The 13359-nt window shown below is 45.3% G+C and overlaps 5 protein-coding genes across 5 annotated transcripts; 2 read left to right on the top strand and 3 right to left on the bottom strand.

The window, feature by feature from the left end:
- Positions 1-28: 28 nt before the first annotated feature.
- On the bottom strand, positions 29-1558 carry V1508DRAFT_278123 (uncharacterized protein). The gene is made up of 3 exons (XM_066936507.1): positions 1374-1558; positions 399-1315; positions 29-348 (listed from the first exon to the last, which is right to left on the bottom strand). Exons 2-3 carry the CDS (start codon positions 1260-1262, stop codon positions 205-207), a joined length of 1008 nt encoding a protein of 335 aa, XP_066797719.1. The 5' UTR covers positions 1263-1315; positions 1374-1558; the 3' UTR covers positions 29-204.
- A 2742-nt stretch (positions 1559-4300) lies between these two features.
- On the bottom strand, positions 4301-6859 carry V1508DRAFT_411885 (major facilitator superfamily domain-containing protein). The gene is made up of 7 exons (XM_066939533.1): positions 6446-6859; positions 6090-6396; positions 5773-6031; positions 5597-5724; positions 5536-5548; positions 4964-5486; positions 4301-4905 (listed from the first exon to the last, which is right to left on the bottom strand). Exons 1-7 carry the CDS (start codon positions 6731-6733, stop codon positions 4642-4644), a joined length of 1782 nt encoding a protein of 593 aa, XP_066797718.1. The 5' UTR covers positions 6734-6859; the 3' UTR covers positions 4301-4641.
- A 157-nt stretch (positions 6860-7016) lies between these two features.
- On the top strand, positions 7017-9318 carry V1508DRAFT_381998 (Cation/H+ exchanger). Its single transcript, XM_066937717.1, has 9 exons — positions 7017-7276; positions 7325-7366; positions 7424-7579; positions 7629-7762; positions 7819-7895; positions 7947-8153; positions 8209-8441; positions 8496-8698; positions 8753-9318. The coding sequence occupies exons 1-9, from the start codon at positions 7237-7239 to the stop codon at positions 9140-9142; spliced, it is 1482 nt and encodes a 493-aa protein (XP_066797717.1). The 5' UTR covers positions 7017-7236; the 3' UTR covers positions 9143-9318.
- A 156-nt stretch (positions 9319-9474) lies between these two features.
- V1508DRAFT_395649 (uncharacterized protein) lies at positions 9475-10589 on the top strand (the record flags this gene model as incomplete). Its single annotated transcript, XM_066938059.1, has 2 exons — positions 9475-9951; positions 10005-10589. The coding sequence occupies 2 exons, from the start codon at positions 9475-9477 to the stop codon at positions 10587-10589; spliced, it is 1062 nt and encodes a 353-aa protein (XP_066797716.1).
- A 2-nt stretch (positions 10590-10591) lies between these two features.
- Positions 10592-12904, bottom strand: V1508DRAFT_366196 (XPC-binding domain-containing protein). The gene is made up of 8 exons (XM_066937357.1): positions 12544-12904; positions 12252-12324; positions 12105-12184; positions 11810-12047; positions 11626-11753; positions 11220-11576; positions 10960-11172; positions 10592-10908 (listed from the first exon to the last, which is right to left on the bottom strand). The coding sequence occupies exons 1-8, from the start codon at positions 12607-12609 to the stop codon at positions 10888-10890; spliced, it is 1176 nt and encodes a 391-aa protein (XP_066797715.1). The 5' UTR covers positions 12610-12904; the 3' UTR covers positions 10592-10887.
- Positions 12905-13359: the final 455 nt, after the last annotated feature.

Below are 13359 nucleotides of genomic sequence, written 5' to 3'. Positions count from 1 at the left end.
CGTCTTCAAAACATAATAATACTAGAAATACATTATCACAGCAGAAAAGATGCGCGTCAAGATGATCAAGCAATGCGTAATAGTACACTCCAAACTCATAATCTCAAATAAATTATCATCAAATACTGTATGCAAGAAATCAGACTGGAACTTCCCAATATATCGATGCTTATAATACAAAACGTTGGGAGGGTCACGTCACGTTCACCCCACGTCTTCATTCTCGCCTTTAGCCCGCCGGACCAGAACTTTCCATCTATACCGGACTGTTTGGCCGTCGCGTTTATTCAGAATCTGTGCGTACTCGCTGAAATCCTGGCGCGGCAGTGTCTGCAGAACCATGTCGACCTTCAGGCCGTGTTAGTCAATGTCTCAATATTAACAACGCGCCGACCCACCAGTTTACGGTCTTCTTCGAGGGTCCACGTCGAGTTAGGCGCTTTTCGCCGCTTGGGCTTGACCGCCGACATGCTTGACTCTTCCTGCGGATCGCCATCTGAGGTCGCCCTGCGCAGTCCGGTACCGTCGTATGCATATGCGAAATTACCGACGCCAGAGTCCAGTACCGGCGCGAGGTTTTCTTGGTGGATGCTTTGGGATGAACTTGGCTGTCGCGGCGGCGTCCATAGACTCATGGACGAAGACTCGCCATAGTTCTTGTCAAGGGATTGAGCGACAGAAAGTGGATGTCCCGCCTGCAGCACTCCGTACTGCTGGGCCGCATCGTTCGAAGCTACGGTTGCATACGTCTCCGGCGGCTGGTCAGACAATTCTGTCGGCTGATACTGATGCTGCTGAATGCGCTGTATATGATGTTGTCCAGTCGGCGCCTGATACCCGGGCCGCAGCTCTTGGTAATACGATTGTGGAGGGTACTGCTGATACCGCTGCTGATGATACTCTTGCTGATATGTGTAGGATTGTTGTGGTGCCTGGTACTGTTGTTGGGGCTGATGATGTTGAGGAAGAATAGATTGCGGTGGTAGTAGAGAAGGTCCACCCAACGGCGGCTGAGATTGGGGAGTATTCAGAGTCGTTGGAGCTGCAAATTTCGATTCTTCCTGTGAGGATAACTTGCCGTCCTGAGGCAGTGAAGTAGGCGACGCCTGCTTCTGTGTGGGATGCCGTGACAGCGACTGCGGCGACGATTTCGTCACCGTAGGCGCGGACGACGCATTGTCAAGCGCAGGCGTAGAAGGCTGACTCGAGTCGTTACCTTCGGATTGGGCAGTGGAGGAGTTCAAAATTTGATCAATATTCATCAACCTCGATGGCTCGCGGCACAATTCTAAGCAAGAAAGCGCTATTGTGTGTTCTGTTAATGTCAGGCGATTCCGCAGCTTCAAGATTGCTAAAATCTAGAGACGACATACGAGTTGGAATATAGATCGGACGATCACGGACTACACGGGACAGAGGACGCGTATCCGTAAACACCCATGCGTAATTGAGATGTCAGTGGTCTCAGCGAAATAAAATTAGAGTAAAATTAAGAAAAATAAGTATAGATTTCTGTCATAGACATGGAACCGAGTCGAACTGCGTCAGAACTTGGGTAGGGTCTTTTGAGGAGACGAACCGATAAGCGTCAAAGGCACCACGACTCTGCTGGCGGGATCTTGGAGAATATGTAATGTAATATGGAAATTGCCGATGCGGGCGAGTCAAGCGCGGAAGCGAATATTAGTGTCGTTCGTAGACTCAGTAGGCGCTCAATTCTATCCGGTATAATAGGATGAGCTAGACTAGTGGGGTGGGCTGCCCAGTAACAAGACGGAGTGAGTAACGGTGGGTTGGATGGGTTGGATGGTCGACTGTATAGACGGCTGGTGGAAACTGGAGGTTAGGATCAACCAAGGGCTAATAAGGGACGAAAAGCGCACAGAGGCAAAGGGAAAGAGCGTCAGTAGTTAGTATTTCAGTAGAAGCGACAGAAAGAAGAAGTAAGTACATATACCTTTGTATTCCATCGGGTTTGCGCAGCCCGTGGAGCAGACAAATGTGGTGGGCAGGGGTACCCACCACTCGGTCTCTCTCTCACAATAATCAGGTACCTGACGACCGTTTTACACTGTTGAACGGTTACAGATAAAGGTACAAAATTATCGTTCACAATGAGCAGCGAGAATAGCAGAGCAGTATATTGGAGACTGCTTGCCAGCTTGTTCAGTGGCTTCTGCTTGTTTTTAATTATTTTCTTATATTCTATGATACATTATACTACTGTATGTAGAGCGGTTCGACTCTAGGTGAAGTTAAGATTTGAAATCGGTATCATCTGTGCGCAAGCCGGTGACGTCACTGCTGCCTATCTACTATGTAGCGTTCCTCCACTCGCCCGTCTGTATACATACAAACCCCAGTAAGCCTATGCAATGTTTACGCCCACTTTGTATCGGTTTACCGAGATTATCATTTTGTTGAAGTAGATTTGTAACATTAGCTCGAAATTTTGAAAGGGAACAAATAATGGAACAAATAACGACTTGAAGGGCTACTGGTTATAGCGAATCAGTGAAGCACTGTTATTGCTACTCTATACTAGCGAGTGTCCTAGAGTACACTAGTGCGATTGTGGAGCCATTGTGAATGTTAGACGATAATCTGAATTCCGGTGACATCTTTGGCTGAGAACTTTCGATAGTCAAATGCCACAGCAGTAGCAGGCATTCTATCAATCTCTCTCTTGTTTGGCTAGTAAATCCACGAACATCTGTTCTGTCGCCTGACCTCAAGCGAATTCCTTCTTTGTGTTACTGTTTATACTCCGACAGGCCAGTTAGGATGAGATATCGTCTACTATCATGGTCCCACGTCCTACCTATACTCAGACAGTTCTTACAACCATTGATTGAGTATGTATTACAGCTTTATATGTAGTCGTTTATCATTTAATAACTGGAGTCTGAATTAACTCTGAATGACAAGTGCGATGCTACAGCAGTTGGTACTAATACGTGAAACAACATTGACAACGAGAGTTAAAGACCCAACACATAGATGGTCAAGTAATAGATCGAGCTCTCAACAGCCAGCCTGAGGCACACACTTTTACGATTACAGGCACAGCAGGTATCTTTCATGCCATAGAGGTCGCTCTCCGGGTGGTGCGGCTCCAATTTTTTCCACGGGAGAGAAGAGCCACCCACTATTACTTATTATGGAAATCAATTCTACAATTCGTCTATATGGCACTTCAGTGAGTCGAAATAGTAGCCTGCAAGAGATTCTGCGGAAACCATGACCGAAATGAAAATCAAATGAAATCAAATGAAAATCAAATGAAAATGAAAATGAAAAATGAAAGGGACTGAAAGTTTGAGGTATCGGATTAATCCCCCCACTTAAAGCTCCGGACAGTGTGCACTTTATCGTTTCTGTGCACACTACTACCTAGCCGAGCTTGGCGGCGGCCGTTGCTTTTTCACGACTTTCTAACTGTATCTATCTCTCTCGACTTGCCTATATCTGGATGTTATTACGTCATGGCAAGTTTACGAAGGGAGAAATACTGCCTGCCCCTATTAATGCTACTTCACGTGCCACCTACTAAGTTTGCACCATGTCATCACAAAATTGTCGGCCCCCTCCGAAGACCATTCCAAGTGGTTCTCAGCGATTCAAAAGTCCGCACATGGCATACACGTGATGAACTTGTAAGGGCATTGCTGTCATGAGTTACAAGGTTGATCCCGAACGCGAGTGTTGGAATGCTACTTTTTCGAGGCTTTTATTACAGTTATTAAATATTATCAGCGAACTTACATAAATAAAGTATTGCAAATTCGATCAATACTGTAAACTTTGAACGACCTGCTGTTTGTCTCTACGATCGACCTCTAATATGACTCGATATCGACCTTACAAGCCTTGGAAAGCCCTCCACGAATTTATCTATGATCTCCCATGCCAATTAATCAATGTTAATGATTTTCTAGACAATTAATTCTTAATACTAGTTATACTTGTAATTTAGTAACGGACCTACTCAGTCTTACTTATCTATAAGATTAAATGGAACGCGGCATAACGGCCCGCATAAGTTGCGAATTACGGGATAGGGTTGTGTAAACTTAATTTACATGCAAGGGTGTTCTTGGGTTACGTTTAGTGTGCATCACCTGTTTCAGATTTAGTGGTGGCTTGTGTGACGAGGCTGAAGGAAGATAGTTCATTTGTACCAGACCGTATTCGTTACTTTAATTTTTCAAGCAACATCGTATTTAGTTGAGGGAGAGGCCGATAGTTTCATTCCTCATGAGAATGTGTATATGTGTATTCGAAATATTAGTTTCGGTCTCCCGAAATCGCAGTCAAAATGTCAACGCGCGTCCCATACTAATTGGCGACATTGGGCCGATGACAAATAGCCCCTTGTTAATAAGGCCTGGCTCGAATTAGCTTTGTTGGCTGCGATAGTTGTATTGCCGTTATTTGTCATTGGCCGAGATTGATCGCTGCCTTGAGATAATATGGCGTAACTGATTAGGACCACTTGATACAATTGTACCATGCATTATGCGTGAGTCGTAGTGGGCGAGGCGATCTTGACAGGGCATTCATAAATAAATCATCAATATTGGTTAATAAACAATTAAAACGACCAAATATCCAAGAAACTAACTCCATCCGAGCCTGCACCTAGACCTCCTGCGACATCCGCACTTGCCCATTCACGGGGCCTGCCTCTGCATAATCAATCGACTCTTCCTCAGATAACCCATCAAACATCATATCCTCTACAGTCAACTGATCCGGCGTCTTTATCTTCGTGCTTAAATACGCCGCCACAATCGCCCCCAGTCCGGATAACCTGAAGATCCATACTATACTATTGTCGTCCTCCTCGCCGCGAGGCTTCGCGAGGAATTTGAAAATGATACTGCTGCCCAGGGAACTCAACACCTGTTGTTGTGGTACAGTCAGCATCGAGTTCTGCGTACAAAGGGTATGAAATACGAACCTGCGGTAAAGACACAAAGACATTGTGCACGCCCATGATAATACCCGCCTCGTGTTCGAAACGCTCAAAATTAGGATGTCTCACGTTCTCCTTAATCCTCGCAATGTCCTCCGCGATTAACGCGAACGGTGCCCATAGCGCGTGCGCCCAAGGTATGCCGAGTACAGCGATCATGATGGTCGCCTGTCTACCTGTGCTGATGAAAAAAGTGGACAACATTGCTAATGCAAAGACAATGTGCGAGAGCATCCATGAACGCGGCAGCGTTAGCCATTTGATCCGGAAACGTGATGGTTTGGCGAGGTCGGGGTTCGCGTAGGACGGGGCAATGATCAGGGGCAGCATTAAGTTGGCGATCAGGGACGTGAGGGAGTAGAACAGGAGTGACCAGCTCGCATACCGTGTTGCTGCTTCCCACAACTTGTCGATTTCGTCACTCGTGAGCTGCGGCGAAGACGGGTCTCGCCCGTGGATGACTTCTTGATAATACATCTCGCCGACATACGTCGTCGTATAGAACAGCCTGCGAATTGTCAGAGAGACAAAGCAAGAATACGAACAGTGTCAATTACATTGGAAAGTATCCTATCAGTCGTTAATCTCGGTATCCCTGCATATAAGAGGATAACATACCAGTCCAAGCAAAGAACTCGGTATCACAGATCAATCGCACCTGCGGACTCAATCGTGAGATTCCGCGCAATGTCTGTCGGAAGAAATCCAGTATCGACCGCCGTTTGATCCGTTGTTCCCTAAGATAGCTTCGCACCAATCAATAACTACTCAGCACCACACGTACAAATACTTACACGTCAAAGCGCGGATCCTTCTCCTTAATGTACTTGCATGCGAGACCTATGGAAAGGATCAAAGCCAAGGATGCAATCACGGCCAGACATTTGAACTGCGTGTTTCCGAAAAACGGAAAAACCTTGGGTAAGTTCATTGTCCCGAGAATAAACCCAATCATGTTTCCAACGCCTGTCAAAACTGCTGCCCATGCATTCGCTACTTGTTGTTGGTGGATCGGTACATTGTCGACGATAAACGCTCTGGAACTGGCTTGCACTGTCAATCCGATTAGAGTCAGTGAGTTTGATGGACAAGAACACGAAGAAAGACTCACCGGTTCCCACAGAAAAATCGAGAACATATACCATAATGACCGCCAAAAACTGGGTGGCACCCGTAAGAGCATCGGTAAATCTCCCAAGTACTACAGCTACTATGTCTTTTGACCAGCTCAGCATTAATAAGCTTAACGTAGTGAAAGCTGCACCACCGACCATGAATGGCCGTCGTCTTCCAAATGGAGACATGCACGAGTCACTGAGCATTCCGACCACCGGTTGAACTAGTACGCCAGATAACGGGCCTGCGATCCAAACTAGACTCATAACTGTCTTGGACATCCCAAGCGAGAGCAAAAATGGCTAGTCCAAATCAGTATCATAATCCCTTAAATGATTATGAATGACCTACAGTGCCATTTGAGAACTCAGTAGACCATGATATCTGCAACCCCCCAATCGCTAACGTGAGGAAGAAGATATAAATCGTCGATCTCGTCGGATTTCCAAAATTCTCATCAACATTGTCCTCCCCCTCCACCCGTGACCGTAGAATCTCATCATCAATAGGATCTGCCGGTGCCGGCGATGATACGCCAGATCCGACTGCTGACCGATGGAGCGGCGTCGATTGTTTTGTGCTGTTCTCTTCTCTCATCTCGTTGACCAAAATCACCCGTGCATGTTCTTCGCCTACCATTCTCTATGTCTACCAAAATGTGTATTAAATACTACTTTGTGCAAAACTGATAAACCTGTTACGCAGGTTCACTGCGATTTAGCAAAAAGTGCAAATTCATCGACGATCGCCATGGGCGCTGTCGATTGAAGACCCCACAGAAATTTGAGTTTCGTTTGTCCGCGTCGCAGACGTCAATACGCGTCGCTGCCGGGTAACATCCTGTGGCCCTCTACAAACCCCAACCCACAGATATCCACAATACCCGTGTACAATTGTTAGCCGCGAGGCAAACTAACTGCCGCCACGTTTGTAAAAGCAGATAGAGCACCGACGCTATTCAATTATCCAGCCGTTAAGCATATTGCAGCAAGTAGACACTGCGACGAGGTCACCTAGGCAGTAGCGATAAGTCGATATTAATGAATCCTTGAATTGCACAAATAACTGTGTTGGCGATACGTGCCAGCTCGTTTACAGTTAACTGACCCCAATTAACTTACTGCTGCTCGCGACATTTAACTATGTTATCCGCAATTGCGCCGTCTTTACTAGGCAGCTTGAGTAAGATTTCGACTATTAAGAAATTGAAGAGACGCTAATTATTTATAGGCAAGAGAGATAATGACGCGGATTTCTCGGGTAGCCCTGACGGTTGGAATCCGATTGATCATTCATTGATTAGAACCGTGGTACTAACTTTATCGGCAGACGGCGAATTGAACGATCCCGGTCAAGAGGAACTATACTCGTCGTGGGCGCTATTTATATTGATTGCATTGCTAGTTGGATCCTTATGGACCAGTTACTATTTGCAAGTGCGCAAGATTCGGGCTGTGCATGAGACAGTCGTCTCTATCTTTGCCGGTATTTGCAAGTCTCATGTTTGCGTATAACGCTACTGATAGGTATATAGGCATGATTGTTGGCTTGATCATTCGGGTATCTCCAGGGCACTATATCCAGGATGCGGTGTCGTTCAAGTCGTCGTATTTCTTTAATATGCTTCTCCCGCCTATTATCTTGAATTGCGGGTACGAGTTACATCTCGTGCGTGCGCTTAATTCCTGTTTTCCCGAATTTTATTCGTGTCTAATATTAAATAGGCGAATTTCTCTAGGAATATCGGCACTATCCTGGCATTTGCATTCGGCGGCACATTCGTTTCAGCGGTCGTTTTAGGGTTAGTAAAGATTAACCTCGTTGCATGATACGTCGTTAACCAAAACGTTAGATGTATACTCTATGTTTGGGCGTTTTTGGGTCTAGAAGGTCTCAAGGTCCCTTTTGTCATTGCACTCTCCGTGGGCGCCACACTGTCGGCTACAGATCCAGTAACAATTCTGTCAATATTTAATACTTACAAAGTTGATCCCAAACTTTATACAATTATTTTTGGAGAAAGTATCCTTAACGATGCAGTCTCTATTGTCATGTTTGAGTAAGTACATATATTTGATCCAGATTGTAATATTCGTCGCTCATAGTCCCGATAGAACTACGCAGAAATTTCACGGCGAATCAGTTGGTTTCAGTAGTTTATTCAAAGGCGTCGGACTTTTCCTAATGACTTTCACAATATCGCTTCTCATTGGAGCTATCGTCGGGGTCACGACAGCCATAATACTGCGGCATTCCCAAATTAAGGATTTCTCATCGATAGAAACATGTCTTATTATGCTCTTTGCCTATGCGTCATATTTCTTTTCGAATGGATGTCATATGTCTGGTACGTTAATCGTGGCCTAATGCGATATTAATTACTGACGGACATTCTTCGCAGGCATCGTCTCGCTCTTGTTCTGCGGTGTAACGCTAAAACATTACGCTTTTTTCAACATGTCGAAGCGAACTCAAATATCCGTCAAATATATTTTCCAGACATTAGCTCAATTATCCGAGAACTTCATTTTCATATATCTCGGATTGTCGCTTTTCACAGAGGTCGAGCTGGTATACAAACCAGTCTTGATTGTAGTGACAATGGTTCGTGTCGCATCTTCTCGTACGCCTGTACCGCAATGCTAACATTGCAAGTAGTTCGGAATTTGCGTATCGCGCTGGGCAGCGGTCTTCCCCCTCTCCCGCGTGATCAACTTCTTCCACCGTGCTCGTGCTCGTGCATCTGGGAACCCCTATCCTGATGAACTCCCGCAACAATACCAAGTCATGCTCTTCTGGGCTGGTCTCCGTGGCGCAGTCGGTGTCGCACTAGCAGCCGGTCTTGAAGCCGAAGATGCAAACGCTCTACGCGCCACTATTCTCGTCGTTGTCGTACTCACGGTTATAGTGTTCGGCGGTACGACCGCCCGTATGCTGGAGATCCTCGGGATCGCAACAGGTGTTGCTACCGATGAGGAGGACGATGACGTGGAGCTTTGGGGAACGATGGCGGAACAGAGGCAAGGTCAGAATGGACAAGTTGCCTAAATTATAGATATGGGTGGGCAATATATATGTCATGACGTTCATTGATAATGATGATACACGATACTGAAGATGTGGGTATGCTATTATGGTACCATGTAATGTCATGTTTGGTTTAGTTAGGTCTTCTCATTTTATGTCTTAATAATTGACAGTTAAATTTATGAATAAAACCAGCCGACTTAGACAATTGCTAACCTCGAAATAAACAGGCCATTATTTTGTCTCATCACGTGACTGAAATGACCCCTGAAAAATGTTTCGGACATATGTAATCACGCCTATTAACTTGAGAGTAAAAAATGATATGGGAGCGGCGATATTTAGGAGCAAAAATGGCAGAATCAGCTGCTGATGTAATGAACCAGCTTCGCTTGCTAAAGGAAGCAAAAATGGCAAAAGCGGCATCGAGTTCAGCGAAGGGAATGAAGCGGAAATCTAGCGACTCTGCTAGTGAAGTCATGGAGAAGTTGCGCAAGATGAAGGAAATGAAGAATTCTAAGGTTCGCGTTAAGAATGGCGCGGAGGGGTTCAGAATTGTCGATCCTGAGCATGATGATGATGATGATGATGACGACGATGATGATGAAGAAGACGCATATGATCAAGATGAGGAGGAGTACGAAGATGAAGACCAACTTGATGACGACGAGGATGAGTTTATTGGCTTTGATGATGACTTTACAAAGTCGCTGGAACGAAAGAACTCATGGGACGACGATGCCGACGGTCCTATCGTTATTCGATTTGATGGATCAAAGACAGAGAGAATGATTAAAGCTCCTACACCAAGGGATCGTCGAAATTTTATGGTAAGACTTCTTTTGTAGTTGATTCTAATCTCCAGTGCTAACGCATGGTATAGTCTCAATCGGCTCCAAAACCGGAAAGCGTGCTCGAGAAACAAGCTAAAAATCAATCCCGACAAAAGTCAAAAGTAGATGACGACGAATACATGAACCTGAAGCACGACGTTGAACTGCAACGCTTAATCACTGAGTCTCATATATTGTCTGAAGCGTCACGTAAAGGCGGTGCGATATCGTTTTCAGACGGATCGTTTGATCCCATAGGCAAAGCGCGAACAAAAACAATGGAAGCTCGAATAGACAGTTTAGCGTTGCAAAGTGGCGGTAAGGTGAAAACTTCCAACAGAGATTATTACTCTATTAATCCTCAGACACTGTTGGAATCTCAAAAGAAAAAATTCAACAAGGAGAAAATGCCAATGCGAATGAGAAAGGGAATGTTGCAGAAAAGTGCAATACGTGAAGAGAAATACGTGAAAAATGCCAAGGAGGCTGGTATCGTGCTGCCAAAATCCTCGAGCAGGCAGAAAAAATCTAAGGATATGCGCGATAGAGGATTGAAAATTCAAAGTGTAGGCAGATTTACGCCGTCGGGGCTAAAGCTGAGTAAGAGCGAAATTGCACGACATAGCAGACATTAGATGCATTGTAATTTATTGGGAGCGGTTAATTGTATAATATGTGCATTTCTTGGTCGGCAGGTCATAAATTCAAATATTACCATTAAATTTTCGGACACCACTGGAGGACTTAAATGAAGCACTGAACGATTACAAGAAAAACACAAAACATTCCTAACGATCATAAATGCTCACAAACAATGCTCAAGAGGTTACCGGGCCGCCAGATCCGTTGACGCGCTACAATAGACGTATAAACAAAGGTCGCGTATTAATAATAATATAGTCATGAAACAGAACCAATTACTTCATTATCAAACTACTCATCGTCTTCGTGACCCTATACACATTTTAGACTCCGTGACGATAGCGAAGATCAATGTTAACTTACGTGTTCAAACAAATAGTTGGCAGCAATCTCTTCGTTCTTATCGCAAGCAAAATAAGCCTGTATAACAACCTGTCTGTGAAAGCCTAAGCTGCAGAGTCGGTCAATAGCAGCCGATTCTTCTGGAGTAACCTCAATCTGATAACCTCGACCAGGTTCATCCTCAGCACCCTCGGTTAGCAATCGAACGAATTCTTCGGGATTTGATTGTATGAGCTACTAGATATCAGTATTGGCGGTCCAAGGGCTTTCTGAAAACTTACCGCCGCAAGCTGTGGGTTGGACTGAGCAACTTGCTGAAGAATTGGTTCGAGAAACTGAGGCTGCTGACGAATAAGATCCCGCAATTGCTGGAACTGAGCACTGTTCCGTAAGAAGTCCAAGTTAGCACTAGAGGCAGCTTGATCAGTAGGAGTTGGTCGCTGCTGAGTGGCTTGGGCAGCGGCCTCGAACAAATTTGCGGGAGCCGCTGGCGAAGCGGCATGAGCGGCGGGCGCAGCGGCAGGAGCAGCGGCAGGAGCAGCTGGTGCAATGCTAGGAGCCGCAGCTGGAGGTGGAGAAGCGGCCGCAGGCTGTGGACCAGATTGAGGAACTTCTCGCACCAAGTGCTCGGGAATACCCTAGGAGATATGTTAACTGACATAAGATTTTTGACACAATAGTACCTACTGTCAATAGGTACTCAACTGCACGATCTGGATTGTTGAACGCCGCACGCATCGCCTTCTCGATTTCATTCCGTTCGTATCCCATCTCGATCATATTATCTATAGCAGCCTGACGAGCAGAACCAGTGGCTAATCTCCTGTCAACTATATCCTTGAATATTTGTGCGCTGAGAATTGATGCTTACAGAATGCTGAGGGGTCATTGAAACCAGATGAACCCTGCGCCGCCGAGACTGGGGTAGGTGTCGAAACTAAAGGCGTTTCAACTTGAGCGGGAGCGGCAGCAGGAGGCGCAGCAGGAGCAGGGGTCGCTGTCACTGGAGCAGCAGGAGTTGAGACAGGGGCTGGCACGGGCGTGATAGGTGTGGCAGGCGCCGCTGAAGTAGATCCTTCAGCAGCAGGCGCACCAGTAGTCGCCTTCTTCTAACGGAGATGAACATCAATATTCTAGATCTCTCCGAACTTGCCATAACTTCGTACCTTTGAAACCATGCAGACAATAAAATCAGTCTCCTTGATGTTGTATGACTCGACTGTCCTGTCATCTACCAGAGTTTTGCCTATGGAGATCGTCAGACTCGATAGATCACACCAAAGGAACGCACAGATGCAAATACAGTTACTAACCAGAATAGATCAACATTTGTTGCGTAGCATCCCATCCCTTCTCAGCTTGAATAAGGTCCTTGACCTTCAAGATCTAAGTATCACGCACATTAGTATGCCGCAAATGGATTCAAGTATAGCGAAGCTGCGAAATTGATCCGAATATATAGTGATCTAGCCGCATTTGTTCTCCAAAGCTCAAATCTTTGGCACCTTCGAATCGTGATCTAGACGATCAACAGGCGATGTGTAGATAAATTTCTGCCACATATTTTACCCAGTAAGACGTACCATAGAAAGATCGATTACTTACCGTCTCTGAAGGATCGACTTCGACGGTCCATTTCTGTCGCTTTATATCTCTAAGTGTTAACTGCATTCTGAATTATAATCTTTCGTATGTTGAAAATCCAAGTTAGATGGTAGATTGTCTGAATCTCGATAAGTTCGTGGGCGGTCGTTTAGCTATAATCTCTGGTATGTTGAAAGTTATAGTTAGTTGGTATGTTATTGTTGGAATGCGAGGACTTAATGGGTTGGGCGAGTCTTCATGGATGCGTGGTGCGAGTTTATTCACGATGTCCAAAATCGAGACTCCCAACTTCTGCCGCATTATTCTCCCTGGTTCCACCAGGAGTGCATACTAGTTTGCGCAGTTGTGTCCCAATTTTGTGGTGGTTGCAAGGAATGTTTTACCACGAAATTTGCTTCCAGCTGCAAATATCTGACACCTAATCCTGCGCCAACCGCTGATGTGCACTTGCTCAGCAAACGTTCTATATGTGTTTTCATATACTGATGCAGTATCGTACTGTAACGGGAATGATTGTATTGACGCCGATATTGATGCTGAACTGTCCTCTGTCTTATTACTAGCTATGCCAACAAGGAATTCAAGTACCTCAGGAATTGCTGATTAGCTGTTGTTTTATGTGACTAGTATGTTATGATAGCATGGAGGTTTTGGGTGTCCCTTCGCAAACAAGAGTCACAATTTACAACCGATTACTTCCGCTTTCTATGGGAAGCCTGGTAGGTGAAAATTGGATAATTGTATGCAAATTAACTGGATACAATATATCACGCACGTTTACAGAAGTCCCGTAAGCATGTATCTACCGAATTCAAG

The sequence above is a fragment of the Lipomyces doorenjongii genome, assembly GCF_038497915.1.
Source record: "Lipomyces doorenjongii strain NRRL Y-27504 unplaced genomic scaffold V1508scaffold_8, whole genome shotgun sequence".
Taxonomy (NCBI): Eukaryota; Fungi; Ascomycota; class Lipomycetes; order Lipomycetales; family Lipomycetaceae; genus Lipomyces; species Lipomyces doorenjongii.
The sequence above is the reverse complement of the archived record's forward strand: the minus strand, read 5'-3'. Positions and strand labels throughout refer to the sequence as shown.

What these genes read in the sequence shown, in the direction of transcription:
- V1508DRAFT_278123 (XM_066936507.1), bottom strand. Translation starts at nt 1,262, where the DNA reads ATGAATATTGATCAAATTTTGAACTCCTCCACTGCCCAATCCGAAGGT. An exon ending in TCGAAGAAGACCGTAAACTG is followed by an intron (nt 349 to 398) that starts GTGGGTCGGCGC and finishes CACGGCCTGAAG; the next exon opens with GTCGACATGGTTCTGCAGAC.
- V1508DRAFT_411885 (XM_066939533.1), bottom strand. Translation starts at nt 6,733, where the DNA reads ATGGTAGGCGAAGAACATGCACGGGTGATTTTGGTCAACGAGATGAGA. An exon ending in CGATTTTTCTGTGGGAACCG is followed by an intron (nt 6,032 to 6,089) that starts GTGAGTCTTTCT and finishes TCGGATTGACAG; the next exon opens with TGCAAGCCAGTTCCAGAGCG. An exon ending in TCTTTGTGTCTTTACCGCAG is followed by an intron (nt 4,906 to 4,963) that starts GTTCGTATTTCA and finishes CCACAACAACAG; the next exon opens with GTGTTGAGTTCCCTGGGCAG.
- V1508DRAFT_381998 (XM_066937717.1), top strand. Translation starts at nt 7,237, where the DNA reads ATGTTATCCGCAATTGCGCCGTCTTTACTAGGCAGCTTGA. An exon ending in GTCTCTATTGTCATGTTTGA is followed by an intron (nt 8,154 to 8,208) that starts GTAAGTACATAT and finishes TAGTCCCGATAG; the next exon opens with AACTACGCAGAAATTTCACG. An exon ending in GAATGGATGTCATATGTCTG is followed by an intron (nt 8,442 to 8,495) that starts GTACGTTAATCG and finishes CATTCTTCGCAG; the next exon opens with GCATCGTCTCGCTCTTGTTC.
- V1508DRAFT_366196 (XM_066937357.1), bottom strand. Translation starts at nt 12,609, where the DNA reads ATGCAGTTAACACTTAGAGATATAAAGCGACAGAAATGGACCGTCGAA. An exon ending in CAATGACCCCTCAGCATTCT is followed by an intron (nt 11,754 to 11,809) that starts GTAAGCATCAAT and finishes ACAGGAGATTAG; the next exon opens with CCACTGGTTCTGCTCGTCAG. An exon ending in CCAACCCACAGCTTGCGGCG is followed by an intron (nt 11,173 to 11,219) that starts GTAAGTTTTCAG and finishes GATATCTAGTAG; the next exon opens with CTCATACAATCAAATCCCGA.